This window comes from Plodia interpunctella, chromosome 22 (assembly GCF_027563975.2).
Source record: "Plodia interpunctella isolate USDA-ARS_2022_Savannah chromosome 22, ilPloInte3.2, whole genome shotgun sequence".
In the NCBI taxonomy this organism is placed as follows: domain Eukaryota; kingdom Metazoa; phylum Arthropoda; class Insecta; order Lepidoptera; family Pyralidae; genus Plodia; species Plodia interpunctella.
In genome coordinates this window covers 4,273,819-4,292,139 of record NC_071315.1, presented here as the reverse complement: position 1 = coordinate 4,292,139, position 18,321 = coordinate 4,273,819, and the positions used below count along the sequence as shown (strand labels likewise).

The 18,321-nt window shown below is 34.1% G+C and overlaps 3 protein-coding genes across 4 annotated transcripts; 2 read left to right on the top strand and 1 right to left on the bottom strand.

The window, feature by feature from the left end:
- Positions 1-742: 742 nt before the first annotated feature.
- Positions 743-4,034, top strand: LOC128679672 (uncharacterized). Its single transcript, XM_053762059.1, has 2 exons — positions 743-2,978; positions 3,754-4,034. The coding sequence occupies exons 1-2, from the start codon at positions 846-848 to the stop codon at positions 3,862-3,864; spliced, it is 2,244 nt and encodes a 747-aa protein (XP_053618034.1). The 5' UTR covers positions 743-845; the 3' UTR covers positions 3,865-4,034.
- A 470-nt stretch (positions 4,035-4,504) lies between these two features.
- Positions 4,505-18,262, bottom strand: RpL7 (Ribosomal protein L7). Of its 2 annotated transcripts, none has more exons than XM_053762061.1 (7): positions 18,179-18,262; positions 17,302-17,446; positions 16,601-16,720; positions 6,169-6,258; positions 5,463-5,606; positions 5,022-5,171; positions 4,505-4,664 (listed from the first exon to the last, which is right to left on the bottom strand). In XM_053762061.1, exons 2-7 carry the CDS (start codon positions 17,440-17,442, stop codon positions 4,524-4,526), a joined length of 786 nt encoding a protein of 261 aa, XP_053618036.1. In that variant the 5' UTR covers positions 17,443-17,446; positions 18,179-18,262; the 3' UTR covers positions 4,505-4,523. The 2 variants fall into 2 exon arrangements, with proteins under 2 accessions (XP_053618036.1, XP_053618035.1); XM_053762060.2 differs by having other exon boundaries at positions 18,103-18,209.
- LOC128679671 (uncharacterized) lies at positions 6,508-16,582 on the top strand. Its single transcript, XM_053762058.1, has 4 exons — positions 6,508-12,210; positions 12,333-12,420; positions 12,520-12,609; positions 12,940-16,582. The coding sequence occupies exons 1-4, from the start codon at positions 12,146-12,148 to the stop codon at positions 15,562-15,564; spliced, it is 2,868 nt and encodes a 955-aa protein (XP_053618033.1). The 5' UTR covers positions 6,508-12,145; the 3' UTR covers positions 15,565-16,582.
- Positions 18,263-18,321: the final 59 nt, after the last annotated feature.

Below are 18,321 nucleotides of genomic sequence, written 5' to 3'. Positions count from 1 at the left end.
GTTTTGTTTTTATTTGTATACATAATAGATTAATTAGAAAACCTAACCACCTCTCTCTCTGATATCTCTCGCGTATTCCCAGTCGCATTTGTAGCTGTAACCAATAAACCAAATAAATGTAAATTCGGCTGTGATTTCACAATCTGCCTTTCACCTGACGTCAACCATCCTTGGGAGTACAATTGTTGCCTATCAGCTGCCACTATGTGACCCTCTTACACAAGATGAGGTCAAGAGCAGGAGACAAGATGGGGTCACATAGTATATGGTCCTATACTAGAGCGGAGCCACATTACTACACTCGCTAAAATGCAATGATCGCATCTCCTACTTGCCACGTAACCAGAGTAATCGGATTTTTCAAACTCTGCACTGTGACATTGCTAGTCACTGAGTCAGACAGAACTCGGATTTTTTATAGACAGGGGCTATAGTAATCGCCCGGTATTTTTTTAAATTGCTCCTCACGCCATCTACAACAGAATATGGTATGCTACGAAAGTGAGTAGCTACTCCACGATAGATGGCGCTAAATAAGCCTCTTAAACATAAAATAAAAAACTTAACCAATACATACGAAAATAAAATAATAATTCGATAACAACTACAATTTTCAGTCATAATAAACAACTACCTACACTATTCAACACAACACGCCTGAAAACATCAACCAAGCAAATCGAGGTAGTATCTACCTACACGTATCGAAAAAAACGCTTGAAGTGTCAAAGTCACAAAACATCTGTTTGTCTGTCTACCACTTTCAAAATTTGTAAAACTTCGACTTGCCGGTATTTACGCATTTTATAGTATTATAAAGCATTTCTTTTCTAGTACTAAGCAAAATGAGTCTTTCAATTGAAAACGAAATGGTGAAGAAGTGTTTTAAGTGTGAACATGTGTTATATGACAACTTAAAAATTGTTTACAACTCGAACACCTTCATGATCGTTTTGTGGAATAAATTCCAAATTTTTGTGTACGAAGATCGTAACTTGCAGAATGCGGCTAAAATACTCATACCAGAATTCCAAATACATCAATTATTACTATCTGACAACTATATTTTGTGCTTGGACAGCAGTTTCAATATTCACACTATATCGCTAAAATTTAAAAATCCTGCCCAAAAACGATTGAGAAGCAGTTTCCTACCTAGGGAACAAAATGTCATGGCCTGTTCCCTCGCCGATCATCATGCTTTAAGTATCAAATACGAAGGTGAAAGTCTATTTTTGTGTCTTCATAAAATAAATGCTGAATTTCTATTAGAGAAAAAAGTTCTGCTGAAATATGACAATCCATGGATATTGCCAGTACCAGCACTGGGCAAATGTATGTTGATTGCTCATCAGATCAATGACAATAGTTACAGCCAAATAAAGATGACATACAAAGCAAACAATATGCCTAACAGTTGTAGCATAGTTTTCATGTCTTTTGATAAGTTGACAATATTTAGCTGTTTGTTTAGCCCTAAAATGGGTGATGATGAAATTTTTTTGATCAAACTTCACACTTGTCCCACAGAAATATGTGGAATAGAAATCATTGATGATCTGATAATCTTAGTCTGCCTTACATCCGGATCAATACTGCAATTTTTTCTAAAAGATGTCTTAAAAGAACCTAATATAATACATTTGAATATTGCTATAGATAAATACATTATACTTAAAGAATACCTTTTATACACAGATGGTATGACAATGTGGAAGTCAAATGAATTTCTAACAGACGATATCACATTCCGACAATTTATTATTAAGCAAGTGAAAGATTTTGTTAAGTGTGGAGATCAACTAATTTGCACTACTTATTCAAACTTAATTTATATAATACCCATAGATGATAACACTTCATATTACAAAGCACTACCGACAGAGGAATATTGTAAAGCTGAAGAACTTTTAAATAATGCAGAATATTTGTACAGGATTTTAGAAGAAATAGAACAGAATAAAGATATGGTGAAGAAAGTGAAAGAAGAAGGGAATTATATTAGTGTTTTAGCGTTGTCTAATAGACAAGACATAATGGATACCATAATACAGCAACATATACTTGTTTATGAAAGTTATGAAGATGTTTTAAAAGAACATACTGAATTGTTGTTAACAGATAAGATGAATGATTATTTCGAGAAGGACTCTGTGCTATTTGTAATAAAAATCTCAACAAAAATACTACAACAAATGTTCAGCAATATTTTAGCAAACTTATTCAATGATTTGCAAATACATTTATCTTTTTTCTCAAATTCTAAATTACTCAAAACCACTAGTTTGAAACTCAAAGAGTCACTAAAGAAAATCAGTCTGCTGACATCATTGAAAATAAAAAATGCAGAAATATCTGAAATTAATGTAATAATTAAACTAATTTCCAGTATACCTGGTTCTCATGACCGTAAACAGTCTTTGTGGAGTTGCTTATATGAGAAACATATCACTTTAAAATCTGAACACTTTATCAAGACTGATGCACCAACTGCCCACAACACAAATTTGAATGACCCAGAAGATTCCATTGAAAACTTAATTTACAAACTTGAAAATAATTATCATAGGCAATTATTCAGATTTGTAGACATATCGAGGCATAGTGTTGAAAGTAGCGATTGGTCAATGTATCTTAAACTACCCGCAAACTATAAAGACTTATTGATGGCTAATGACAGATTGAATGATGCTAGAGAGAGTTTAAATGCCAAAACGGCTGATTTCCTAATAAAACAATATACATCAAAGGACTTCTTAGAGTCTAAAATTGATATTTTACTACAAATAGGGAAAGGAAAAGTTAAAGTACAAATTATTGATGATTTTTCAGCTCCATTATTGCAAGTGTCTAGTCAGAATATTATTGCAGCTTACAATATTAGGAATTTCTTTTCAAAATTAATCTATAATGATTTTAAAAGCCAAGAAGGCGTGACTAGTGAATTTGTTAAATACACGCTATACAATGTCACAGAGGTGAGTGAGTATGCAATACTTATTGTATTGCAATCTTTGTTTTATTCTACAGTGCATGCCCTGCAACATCACTGCGTCAATCCCTCTCCAGACACTCTCTGTCTCTTATCTGAGAGTTTTCCCGGTTACTTCCGCAGCTGTTAAGTGCCTCGTAGCTCGGAGCCTAAGGTCCGCTTTCCTACATTTTCGTCTCCACTTCGCATTAAGTTTGGAAGGTCATAAAATTGCATCGAAATCGAAGCATCTGCCTGTCTATAATGCTATAAGGTCGGAAGCTCGTACGCACCAGCCCGCAGCTATAACATGTCGTTACACGGCTTAATATTTAAAAAAACTCACGCACGGGCATCAGTGGAGTTAGCATGAGTTATGGAGAGGATGTATTAGTAGGTATCGACAATGTAAGTTTTTACATGGATGTCAATATAAGAATACAAAAGTTACCCCTTTTTACGTAAGAGACGCTGCTCATCTTTACTATTATTATAAAGAGGTAAGCGTTTGTGAGATTGTGACTTTGTATGTTTGAGGCGAATCATCTCCGAAACTACTGAACCGATTTCAAAAATTATTTCACCGTTAGAAAGGTACATTATCCAAGACTGCTATAGGCTATCTCAAATATTTTATCTCAACCCCCCGGGCAACATCTAGTTTTCTATATTTTTAATCATGTCATTACCATCAATACGATTAAATTCTCGCAAAATCTCATGATTAGAACAAGGCCTCAAATTGTAGTTTTAACAAATGGATGTCTATCTTTTGTTTTCAGAACTTGCAAAAGGAGATAAAAGCGTGCCTATCCGACCGTCCATCCTTGGAAGAATTCAAAATGATTGCAGAGCATTTTGAGAGAAGTGTAATTGGTTCTTTGCCTTTGTGAAGAGATCGTAAGAAATAATGATAAGAAAATAACTGCTTTTTGTCGTTTTGTATGGGGCCAAGCCCTATTTTAAGATAATCAAAAACTGTGATCAATATTGTTTTTCTGTTTTTTTATTTATTATTTTGGGTTTATAGCTAATGAAATTAAAATCATAATGCACATGAAAACGAGCTTTTTTCCCAAATCTTAAGATTCCCTTTAGACTTAAATCAGTGAGCAAAGCATTCCAGAGACGAAGGTTTTATGCGGCATTCTAGTTTTTTCGTACTTATGTGGCTGTGTTGTGTGATGAGACGGTTGTTTAGAACGAATTGTGGCTGGTTAGCACGGTGGGACATCGATCAGTAGACGTTTTGGTTTTAATCAATAGCGAAAACTAAAGAAAAAAACAGTAATAAATGCTACATAATATATTAGAAAGTATCCAATAGGACACCATTTACTAAAAACCTGTGACCACCAAAAACCTTGTCGGTACATTACATTATATATAATGCAATATACAAAATACTATCTAATAATACTTTTTCTAGTCTAATCAAACAAACAATATCCTGTGTAGTTTTTTTAGTTTTCGCTTTTTTTAAAATGTGACTGTCGCCCTTTTCTTGAATAGTCTTGCAATAAAACACACAAATAGGTTTATATCTATATTCTTAGACCATTCTCCTTAGAAGCTCATTGATCTTATCCTCGCGATTGCCGAAGTCTCCGCCGTCGACGTAATGGATGGTCTTCTTGCGCCAGCCTCCGGTCGGGTTGTTCAGTTTGAAGGGCCACAGGAAGTTGCTGGCGTACTGTGCAAACATTACTTGTTACTACCCCAAGATCAACAAAAAAGAAAAAAATCTAGATACCTAAACACTTCCTTACATATTATAAAAAGTCACGTCTGTCTGTATGAACGTGATAAACTCAAAAATTACCCAGACTGAATTGTTTATGGTTTTCAGCAATAGAAATTTGATTCCTGATGAAGGTTTAGGTGTAGGGCTGCTAGTTTGATATAAATTTAAAATGTTTATTTCTAAATGGACTTGAGAAAAAAAATTTGATAGGCAGTCTGCGAGTCCTATAATTAGGCATTTTTAACTTTTGAGGTACACAACTCAAAAAAGAAAATAAAAATTTTCCGGGACGCTAGTCAAAAATACCTTGAAGTTGTCCCCGACGGTGAAGATCTCGTGCACGAGGTCCTCCACGCAGATGATGTTGCTGTTGCCGAGTTTCTCCTCCACGATCGTGTTGGAGGCGATCGGCATTCGCTGGCCCTTCACTTTGGCGAAACCGCGCTTGTATATCAACTGCGAAATTTAAAACATTTTGTTATGCTATAGAGCTGGCTCTATACTGTCGGACATGAGTGCTTTTATTTACCGCAATAAAAAACCAACAATGTTACTGACTCCGCCAAACTGACTCAGACTATGACTAAGTCACTCATGACTATGACATTTTGACGCAGGTTAGGAAAAGTGAATTTCAAAAACAAACAATTTAAACAAAAGGGCGACCCTACATTTAAGGATCTGACAGTCAACATTCAGTAATGAATTAGCACATAACAGCTCGAGAAATATGACAAATGTACCCACCTCCCTGACACTCTTGAGGTTGGGGTACCCCCAGGTGATGTAGGGCTCAGCGATCCGCAGCATGTTCACGGTGGCCTTGTTGAGCCTCACGAACACGCCGTTGTTGATCTGCCGCAGTCTGAACAGCTGCAGCACTTTGCGGACCTAATCATTGATGATACAGTTAATAAACTTGTAATCATGCAACAAAACAAAAAAGAGACTCGCCATTTCTCTGACACATGTCCACAGGTTTCTATCGCATCTGCACATGTTGCCAGATGCATTCGGGCTCTCTTTCTATCTCATATATGTTGCCAGATGATCGGGGCTGCGACACCGCGAAGACCGAGGTCCGGGGTAAAAAAACTAAATAAAATCTAGTAAATTTGCACTTAGTTACCTGTTTGTAAATGTCCTACATACACTTTTATGTTACGTACATCAATTAAGAAATAAAAGATTTGGCTGTGATTTTACAACCAACCACTTGCTTCAACATCAGTCCTTGGGTATGCTGTTGTTATCATTGGTTGGCCAGCCAGAGTGAGTATTTGCTCGCTTAGTAAAAATATTAGCTCAAAAATATTCATAATATCTTTTATTACCATTTTAGCACAAAAGAACACAGGAATCAACTCCCACTCAATTCCACACACAATAATTTTCCATCTAATTATTGTGTTTTCAAAGTCTTGTAATAAGGTAACATAATATTTTTACATACCTTTGGTGAGACCTGGTTGATACCACGGATTCGGATGACAAATGCCAGCTTAGCTTCCCCAGGAACATAGTAGTTACCGCGGTTCCGTGCCTGAAATATGCAAAATTTAATTATTACAATGTGGTAAATTGTAATGTTTTTATTCAGACTGACTCCTCCTATAGTTAATTTTTGATGAATCAACATTAGGTAAAGTGCATGTCGTATTTATTCTAAGTAAAACAATATCAAAGCTACAAACTACTAGTATGTCAGAACAAACACTGCTGAGAAATGTCAAAAGAAACATATTATTGGTCCTGATCATGCCATAATTATTTTTTTTTAATATATCATGACTGTAATAAATACATTATGTGGTACACTATTGATAACCAAACTTTGGTAGATTCAACCTAATTTGTTAGTTTTTCCTTGTGGTTAAGAAAAGCTCACATAAAAACTTAGCAATGTACTTTTTTCATTCATGTGTCAGATGCCAATTGTTCTATTTGAGTTGTTGACTTTTTTTCCTCGCGCGCGCGCGCCCCTCGGCGGCAGTTCTTGAGACACGTCCGTAAATATTTATTTGCAAAAAATTGTTATAGTGACATTTTTAAGTTGTAATGTATATACCCGTGGGGCCTGCAGTACGTACTTTAAAATTGTGAATACAGAACTAGTGATTAACGCTTCAATTAGTGATAAAAGCAAAAACAGTTTTTAAACAAGACAGTTATTGTGACAATGATACTTCAAAACCAGCTGTGAGTCATCAGATGATCTATGTTTACCCGCCCATCAACTCACAATCAATTTCGCATTAGGCGACAAATTTCGTCGCTACAGTATCGCAGAGGACAGCCAAGCGGTCTACGGCGTTGACTCAAATACTTACGTCCATGGTTCAAGTCTCGACAGACCTGAGCGATTTATTTATTTTTTTTTTTCTTTTTGTTTTTTTTTTCTTTCTTTTGCAATTTTAAGGCCAAATATGGAGTTTGAATGCGCTAAATGCAAAAACAAAATAACGAACAAACAAAAATTGATGTGTTCCTGTTGTAAAAAAATCTTTCACATAGACTGTGCGAATGTTTCTTTTGGTCGATTCCGCATTATGACGCAAGAGAACAAATCTAATTGGAAGTGTACTGTATGCATTAACAAGTTGCGTAAAAGAGAATCCTCGACTTCAATTAAATCGCCCATTCCAACAACATCTTCAACACCTACAACATCCATAAATCGCAGCCTGATGAAAGAATATGTCACGGTACGAAATAATCAAAATTGCAGGATTAACCTGGAAACTACTAATTCCTTTGAGTCGTTATCAGATGAGGCCGAGGAAGATCTGGAAAGTCACATCCAAGAATCTTTACAAAACCTGAACAGAAGCTGTCCGGAAAAACTATTGACAGATGTAAACAGACTTGAACTACTAGAAAAGGAAAATAAATTGCTTCAAGAAAAATTAGATATTGCCGACAACGAAATATGTAACATAGTACAGGAAAATGCCTCTCTAAAAAACATAATAAAAAATTACGAGCTAAAAATAAAAAAGCTTACCCACATATGTAGTGGCTCGCCGTGTTCAAAGAGGATAATTAATACTTCTTTTAGGGGGAAAAGACAGAGATTAAAACAAAACCAACTAGATTTCACTTTGGACCCACAAAATTTACTTCAGTCGCAAACTACATCTAAACTAGATCAGTCATCACAACTAGAAATCATAGATGGCGCCACCAGTACCAATCTTGAATTACCATTTTCGAACCAAAGACCTAAAATATACATCTTTGGCGGAGAACAAGCTTGTGGTTTAACAAAAAGAATTATGAAGACCAGGAACGGAAAGTGGAACGACATATATGATGTACACGGATTCATCAAACCCAACGCAACTTCGAAACAAATTTTAAGCAGCTGTAATAATTTATCCTCTATCTCTAACACGGACATTATTGTTTTATCTATAGGCACAATGGACAAAAATCCATACATATTGAAATCTGATCTATGTAATATCTTGTCTAGATTTAAGGACAACAAAATTATTTTAATGAGTACACCATATAATGAATATCTTAATATAAAAAAACTTAATTATGAATTAGAATTAATTGCAATGAACTATCCTAACTGTAAATTTTTACATATTGACTACAACTATAAATCATCTCGCCTCCTAGAATTTATTGCTACTAAAATTAATGTCGAAATTGACTATCCACAATATGTTTGCAATTTTATCACAAATATATCAACGTTGTACAAAAATTATAAATATGGTGCAAATATCACAAACTCAGTAAATAAGGGTTATCATAAGTTCCAAGTCCAAAAAAAAATCACTGATTATTTTACAGAAAAAAATGCTCTCTGTACAATAAAGAAAAAATTCAAACAAAAAAACATCCTTGACTATTTTAGTACAGTAAATGATAATGTCAACAAGTCATCAATAATTACACAATCCCAAAACAACACATTTCACACAGGAAAGTTTTTTCGAGAGCAGTAAATTTGATACATTATATAAAAAACAAGACTCGGCGCACTTCCAGTTAACTACTGTTTTTTATCAGAATGTGTGTGGCTTAAATTCAAAAAAAGATCAAATTGAACTTTATATAGAAAACTTAGTGGATAAGCCCAGTTTTGTGTGTATTTGTGAACACTTCTTAGACATTCACTCTGCTCCAATGCTAAGTTTCACAAATTATGACTTAGTAACACTTTTTGTAAGAACGAATAAGACTAGGGGAGGATCACTGATTTTAGCTAGTAAAGGGAGAAGTGTAGAGGAGGTAAACATATGTAAACAACTAAGCAAAACTGAACACTTCGAACTATGTGGTATTAGAGACAAGGATACTAATTTGTATATATTTTGTGTTTATAATAATAATACCAATTTCAATGAGTTTATTGTAAGATTTGAACTATTTTTACAGCGCTTCTTCAGTAAGAAATGTTTAATAACAGGAGATTTTAATGTGGACTTACTGGCAGATAGTGCTAACAGGACAGAATTTTTGAACTTGCTGACTTCTTATAATTTTAGGTATTTAGTTGACGAAATAACATTCACTAGAAATGGATCAGAATCTTGCATAGACAATATTTTGACTAATCTGCCTGAAGTTACTCCTATTTCGACTGAAGTTGACCATAATGGACTCTCAGATGGACATGCGTGTATAGTTGCTAATATAAGTGATAGTGGGAATACTGAGAAATGGCGCGAAAACGTAGCATTCGTTGAAAAAAGGTGTTTTAATAAGGTAAATGAGGCGTATTTCAGACAAGAACTATTGCGTGTAGACTGGACGAAATTAGGAATTAACACTTTCATTCAAACGCTAGTTAACACTTTTAAGAAATGTTTTAGAAAAAAGAAAAGGAAAATCAATCGGAATAAACATGGCAAGGTAAATTGGATCACAAGAGGTATACGAATATCTAGTAAAATGAAACGAGTCTTATGCATACTAGACAAAAACAGTAATCATTCTAGCATTTATGAATATAGACGTCGTTATCTTAATATATACAAAAGGGTTATAAGATCTGCAAAAAGACTTAGTGTGCAATCGGTGGTAACAAAACACATTAACTCGAATAAACGTGTTTGGGGAATTGTTAATGAGCGTTTAAATAGAAAGAAATCTGAAAACCAGAACCCAATGACCCTCAAAATTGACGACAAATTAATCACGGACTCACAAAGTATAGCTGATACCTTTTCATATATATTTGATAGTGGAAAACAACAGTCTATTGGAGATGTAAACATATCGGATGTACTTCTAAATAATTATGGTAATAAAATTTTACACACATGCGATTTTCCAGCCGTAACCGAAGCTGAAATTATCGATGTAGTTAGGAAAATGGAAAATAAAAAATCTTCGGGGTACGACGACATTCCAATATCAATAATCAAAAACAATATTGACATCTTAGCGTGGCCTATAGCAAATTTTATAAACAATTGTTTTGAAGATGAAATATTCCCCGAGCAATTGAAAATAGCAAAAATAATTCCCATACTTAAAAAAGGCTCTAAGTTAGACCCACTAAACTATAGAGCGATTGCTTTGCTGCCTATACTTTCTAAAATATTTGAGAACATCATTAAATCGAGACTACTTAGACACTTGAAAGCTAACAATATTTTGAATGAAAGGCAATACGGCTATCAGGAAGGTATTGGTACAGCTAATGCTATGGACACCATTGTACATGACGTAACTTCTAAATTAAACGAGAAATTAAAAGTTGCTGGCATCTTTTTGGACCTTAGTTCTGCTTTCGATTCAGTGGACCACGAAATCCTTGTAAGAAAATTGGATTTTTGTGGTATTCAGGGCAAAACTTTAAACCTTCTTAAGTCCTACCTCAGCAACCGGCAACAGTATGTTGAGGTAGGAGACTCTAAGGGAGAGTTTTTGAATTCCATAAAAAATTCAAAAATGCATAAAGTGACTAGGGGAGTCCCACAGGGCTCAATTTTGGGACCAATATTGTTTATAATTTTTATCAATGATTTAATAAATTACATGACAACTTTACAATCTGACATTAAACTAGTAATTTTTGCCGATGACACAAATGCAGTAGTTTGGGGTAGTGATATTGACGCTCTTAATAGAAAGATAAATAATATTCTAACATTATTTCAAAATTGGTTTACAGCTAATAACCTAAAACTAAATGCATCCAAAACCAATGTAATGTTATTTAAAACGACGGCTAACAATAGAGATACCCTTGTTGTAAAGTTAGAAAATGTAGTTATTGAACCAGTGACAGCAGTGAAATTCCTCGGTATTCAAATTGACAATTTGTTGAACTGGAAGCCTGAGTTAAAGGCCGTGGAAAATAGCATCAACAGTGCTTGCTGTGCACTGAGAACCTTACGGGATGAACTCACGGTGGATCAACTGAAATCGCTATACTTTGCTCTAGTTGAATCTAGGCTGCGCTATAGTATAAAATATTGGGGTAGAAGCTACGATTACAACATTAATAAAGCTTTTGTAGCGCAAAAGAGAGCCATACGCACCATGGTCCGTATACCACCATGGGAGTCATGCGTGGAACATTTCAAAAGACTTCAAATATTAACCGTTCCCTCCTTATATATTTTTGTGATTTTAACAGACTTTATTAAAAACAGAGCTATTTTTGAGACGGAAGAAGAAATATTATTACGCGAAAGTACTAGGCGAAAGGACTTAACTCTAAAAGTTATACCTGCTCTGCAAATTGTAAAGCACTGTGCGCGTCATCAGACCATAGGTTTATTTAAGGCTATTAGAACCTTCAATTCCTGAAAATCATGTAATTTGTAAAGCCTACTCCTCAGTAACAGGTGGTCAGAAAAAGTCAAAAAAAATATATGTGGAACATCTGTTCAAGTACTAAATTTGGTACATTTATTTTTCCTCTATGTCATTATAGTACATATTTAAAAAGAAACTACGAGACCTCGATTTTTTGTTTGACTTCCCTACTGTTCCTAAACGGCTACGATATCCGTAAATATTTTTACATTAATCAAATTAAAATCTTTTGTTCTTTTAATGGTACATATATTTTGCAAATCGAACAATATTTTCTTTTCTAATATATCGATTTATAGAAATTTCGTGCAACGTGGTCTGCGCGGGAGGTGGCGCGGGTGCGGGCGGCAGTCTGCTGCTGGCATTGAGACGAGGAGGTTGTGTCGCTCGGTGCCAAATTTGCCAAAGGCGATAAAGCTTGTTTACTCTTTGCACGTGTGCGTTGAAACAATACATTTTTGTAAGAGTGTGACTAGAGAGTAGTGATGTGATCTGCGCGTGGACGCTAAATGTACCTACCCATGTGGTGTTTTTTTTACTTTTATGAACCTTATATTTTTAACTGATTGTTTATTTTATTGTTACGTGCTTATAGACACTTGATGTATTTAATTGTTTAAACTGCTAAGTATAGTATCAAAATGCCTCGAAAAAGTCAATCGAAGAAAAAACGGGCGGAGAAAGCATTGAAAATGCACACAGTTATGTAAGTATCTATCTGTTAACCTACCTTTTATATTCGAAAAAGATTTAATTAATCTCAAGTTAAACTATTTGTTTATTAAATAAAAAAGGTGCATATTGGTAATTATTTCAATATTATTTCAGACGAGCAAGAAAAAAAGTATCCGCAACGGAAGACAACGACAATGATTGCAGTAAAATTTCACTAAACATACTTAAAGACTCGATTCAGGTAATACCTACTTACTTGATTATTTTTGCCAAAAGTGTCACATTGCTGAAGTAATTTGAATCAAGGATGCCGTAATAGCAATTTTATCTGAATTTTCAGACAGAAACGTCTTCAGAACCAGTCCAGTCTCCAAGTGTCTCACAAGTTCAAGATCCAATACCTACACAAGACTCGGTTGAACACCTAACGGTTCGATATTGTTTATTATCACGCAAATATGTTAAAATGGTCTAAGTTGTTGCGTTGAGTAGATACTTACCCAATTAAATTCATTAATAGTTAGTAACGGGCGAATGATGAAGTATGTTTGTTCTGTATCTGTGTGAATTACGTATTTTTAAATAATTCAAAACTCCCCTGCTTTCAAATTACTATTTTCAGTGACTGATATGATAACATTGACTATTTACATGATCTGGTTTTGTCTTTAAATATTTTTTTACGTTATCTTTTCCCTTTCTTACTTTCAGGTATATAAATATTGCACAATTAACTAAAAAAAGATAATTTCTTTTTCAGATTGAAATTTCCTCACCACAAAAATTACCAAGCTCATTCGTTGATGGTCGGCGTATAATTGATATTTGTTATTTCTATACACGATTGCAAGACATTTCTGAACATGGTTCTATGAATTGTGGCTTAGGTTGTGTTGAAATTGTAGGAGAACGGCAAGTTGGACTAAATTCTAAATTTACGTTGAAGTGTAAAATGTGCAATGAAAGTTTTTACTTGGAAAATAATCCTCCAGGAGAAATAAATATAAACAGCTGCGCAGTTGCAGGAACAATAGCTATAGGTTGCGGACACTCCCAACTTCAGGAACTTTCTGCAGCTTTAAATTTACCTATAATTACACCAAAAACATATAAAGCATGCCATTGCAAGTTAACAACGTATTGGGAAAAAGTTTCCATAGAATCCATGAATGCAGCAGCACAAAAAGAAAGAAATATGGCTTTGGCTGAAGGACGAGTGGATAAAAACGGTATCCCAATAATTGATGTGATTGTAGATGGATGCTGGTGTAAAAGAACATATAAAAAAAATTACTCAGCATTGTCCGGAGCTGCTGCTATAATCGGCAGAAAGTCTGGAGAGGTGTTGTTTTTAGGCGTGAAAAATAAATATTGCTCCATATGTGCACAGGCCGAAAAATCGAATAAAGTAGCAAAACAACACAAATGCTACAAGAATTATAACGGCCCGTCTACAGCCATGGAATCCACAATCCTGGTTGAAGGTTTCAAGTGCTCCATAGAGATGCATAACTTGATTTACGGAAGAATGGTATCAGATGGGGATTCCAGTACACATGCACATCTGTTAAAAAATCGACCATATTCTCATATAACTATTGAAAAAATCGAGTGCCGCAATCACCTACTTCGAAACCTTTGCAACAAACTGACAGCTTTGCAAACTGATACAAAGTTTATATTAAAACATCGCAAAGTGATAACTCAAAAAAAAATTATGATCCTGAGAAAAACTGTTCGAACAATCATAAAGACACATAAAGCGGATTCAGAATCGGAGCGAAGATGTAACATTGAATTATTGTACAATGACCTACTTTTGGCCCATTTACATGCCTTCGATGACCATAGCAGATGTAAGCCCATTTTCTGTAACGTTGGCGACTGTGAACCACAATCTACAGAATTTTACACTTGCACACTTTGGTCCAGAATTTGTACGTTGATGTCCAATCTTGCATCACACGCCCCCAGCTTGATTCACGATATTGACAGCAATACGGTTGAACGATATAATAGTATAGTAGCAAAGCTAGTAGGAGGAAAACGTATAAATTTCAGCAAACGGGGCTCATATCAGACAAGGTGTCACGCTTCTGTTGTGTCATTTAACACTCACAAAGTGATATCCTCAGTCTACAAATCCATGACAGGTCGTAGTCCTCGGGGGAGTATTAAAAAATTAGAAACCAATAGAATGAAAAGAGCAATGCTGATGAGAAAATTTTCAAGAAAGAAAAATAGGATGCTTTTCGCCAAGGGAGAAGACAGAAACTACGGAGATAAATGCGAAAAGCCAGATATGCCCTCAGATATATTTGAAAAAGAGAAAGATACGTTTTTACAGACTTTAGTCAAAACAAAAGAAGAAAAACAAAAAATAGAAAGAGATACTGTACTGCAGAGCTCTTGTAGCGAATGGTTAGAATTACGGCGCAAATTATTGACTGCGTCCAATTTCGGAAAAGTTATAAAGAGGCGCAATGATGTTAGCTGTCACAATATTGTCAAAGACATCATTTATAAAGGGTCTTTATCACACATTACATCCATAAAACACGGAAAAGACAACGAACAGACGGCGTTACGACAATTAGAGGTTCAAGAAAATATAAAAATAAAGTCTTGTGGTCTTTATATAGACGAGGAATATCATTTTCTTGGAGCTACACCCGATGGTGTGATTGACAACAAAACAATTGTTGAAATTAAATGTCCCTTGAGTGCCTATCAAAAAGACATTAAAACAGTTGTCAAAAGTAATAAGCTCCCGTTTTATAAATTAAGCAATGAAGATAAATTAATTATAAATAAAACCCACAACTGGTACTATCAGGTGCAAGGGCAATTGCACATAACAAAGAAAACAAAATGTTTATTTGCAATTTGGACAGGGGATGACAATAAACTAAAAACAGAGATTATTTTGAAAGATGATGAATTTTGGTTGAATGTGATGAAAGAAAAATTGATAACTTTTTACACAGAGTGCATGCTGCCAGAATTAGTTGACCCAAGGATCCCACGAAATATGAAAATCCGGGATCCTGTTTATATACAGGAAGCAATCGACAATAAAGCGGCAAAAATTAAACCGAACGAAAAAGAAAATCAAAAGAAAAGTAATAAAAATACAGATGCTGAAAAAACGAAACCATTAAAAAGAAAGTGTGAAAATAAACAAACAAGCGTAAACCATGCGGGTAATATTGAAACTGAAGCCACAGAAGTACAAAATAAAAAGCAGAAGATTGAAGAAAATCTTAATACTGAACATGACCCATGTGATCACGATCAAAGTTTACCAGTTCCTAATACTAATTATTTATGGTTCGATAGCGATACAAGTGATGTTGTGAGAAAATTAAACTTTACTGAATTTTAATTAGCGAGTTTCATTCAAAATATCCCAGCATCTCTAGTATACTAAATAAAAGTGCTAATGCAGGCAGGTAGGCAAGGTATTACATATAGGGTATATTAATTACTTTGTGGTTATACCTACCATATAATTATGCTTTATAGCAAATAAAAATTATATGAGATGAACTTATATTTTATATCAAGTAAAACATATACCAAATGATCATTATGCCTCTTTACAATATTAAATATGTAAATTCCAAATAAAAAATATATCATAGGAGCGGTATGTCAATTACAAATTAATTTTTTGTTATTATTTCTAGTGATACCCATCCCAAAAAACTGATATTTATTTATCGTAAAAGTTCGAAATGAGACGCACATATTTTTTGTTATTATTTCTAGTGATACCCATCCCAAAAAACTGATATTTATTTATCGTAAAAGTTCGAAATGAGACGCACCCCAAATAAATGCTATGGCGGCAATGAAACTATTTAAACTTTCAATATTTAGACACCGACATCTAACAGACGACATCTATCAACTCAAGTAATAGGCAGTAATGTGTAGAACGCGCTTCTGTTCTTTCTGCGGCCGTGTATTCTTTGAGCGGTGTTTTCGTGCGGGGAAGGCGGCGGTGCGCGGGAAGTGTGGGCTCAAATGTCCAAGGCCATTGAGGACTCTAATCGCCTTAATAAGTTGCCAATTGAACTCAAGTCAGAGAGAAAGCTTTCTAGATTCAAAAATCAACTCAGAACATTGCTGCTAAACAAGAGCTGTTATAATGTAGATGACTTTTAGGTAATTTATTGTCTATCTATCTGTAACTGATATGTATTAAAAATTAAAAAAAAAAAAAAAAAAAGAAATTGTTATTATAAATTGTATTTTGTAATTCTATTTGTTGGCATTTAAGTGTTAAATTGATTTTATTATACTAAATTATAATTACTAGTTTTAAGTTACAATATTCGAATGCAATGTAAATTGTTTTTATGAATAAATTGAATTGAATTGAATTGTGTATTTAAACATAAAAAATGTTTACTGACCTGCCTTGCTAGCCTAATTTCATCGCGTTCCCTGATGCGGTACTCCTTGACATACTGTTCCGCCCTCTTGAAGATCTCCTTCTTCTTCTTGATAGCTGCTGAACGTCTCTTAAGTGTCACCTGGAGAATTTAAATATTTTAGATATGGTCGAGATTATACTGGAACTGTATTTGAAGGAAAAAATCAGATTTTGAAGTTAACAGCATCTTATTCAGATGAACTATGCCTTTAAATTTGGGAATCATCATAGTAGCGATAAGATTTAATGTCAATAGGTACACAATATTAATATTACTCTTTACTACTTCATAATAGAAATGTGACTTAATTTTTCAAATAATTAAAATACAATACACAAGATCCATTTCAACATTTGAGTACAAATTGTATAATACAAGGAAAACTCTTTGCAAAAAAGAGAAAATAAACTTTAATCACTAATAAGTTATTTCATATTTTTATTATTTTTTTAAAGCTGATTTTCATGCTTTGAAAAAAAATTAAAATCTCAGTTTCATGTATATAACTTTTCTGCAAAAAGACACATTTACCATTTATTTTTTTGTTTCCATTGGAACTCAAATTGCCTAAAAAAATAATACATCAGTAATACATTTTTATCCAGTAGTGATAAGTAAAAGGTTCTAAAAAAATTTTTACCTAATCATTAAAAATTCACCATCACAAAATATGATCTTACTTGAAGGCGGCGAGCTCGGAGTGCATCCCTCCTTTTACGGTGCTTGAGGACTGATTCTGGGACGGCGGGTAGCTTCTTGCTGCCCTCCTTGCCCTTTGCTACGGGCTTGTCAGCTGATTTCTTCTGTGTAACTGCAACCATCGTGCTGTAATGATAATGTTTTGTTATTATAATCTGCAAATGTTTTCCCAAACAGTATAAAAGAATGGTCAGGCTATAAATAAACTTGAACATTTGTCACAAAAGTTTATATTCATAATGTTTTTACAATTGACTGCTTATACTGAGTGAATTCTGTTTACAACATAGAAACTATATCTCAAGATTTCAGAAACTTATTGGTACTTATTTTCTAGACTTCTAAGAGTCGATTTAGGGAATATAAGTTTGTTATATTAAATGGGTGAATACAGTTTAATTGTACAAGAAAGGAAATCTAAGCATGAATTGACATGTTTTCATAACGATTTTATGAGTTAATGTATTTAGAACAATTTATAGTATAGTAAATGAGATGACTATTAGAAAATCAAAGCCATACATTGAAAGAAGGCAAAGAAAGGCATGTTGTTAAGAGGTTAGGTTGATAAAAAAATGTCATCAGAAAAGTAAATAAAGAGTCAAAATAAAGTGAATATTACGAAAATAAACCACTGTTCAGCATTTCTAATATGATATGAAGTGAATAATTAGACTAATTCACAAAAAACAACAATATTCAACGAAGAGGCGGCATGACATGAAAGCATCCATTTTTAGATCACTTCACAAGAAAACCACAATAAATTTATTTATACTGACACTGAATTGAAACTGCGTATAATGTTACAAATTAAATAACACAAATTATGAAATAAATATCCAAATTTTTAACCACCTGCGAGGCAAAACTCCACGCGGCACGTGTGTCAAATTCTGAAAAGAACGTCAAGAAAAGTTGACTTCCGCTTGTCGCCATATTGGTTTAATTTTATCTTATTGCAACACTGAAACTTTCGTTCAAAAAAGCGAAAATTCGCA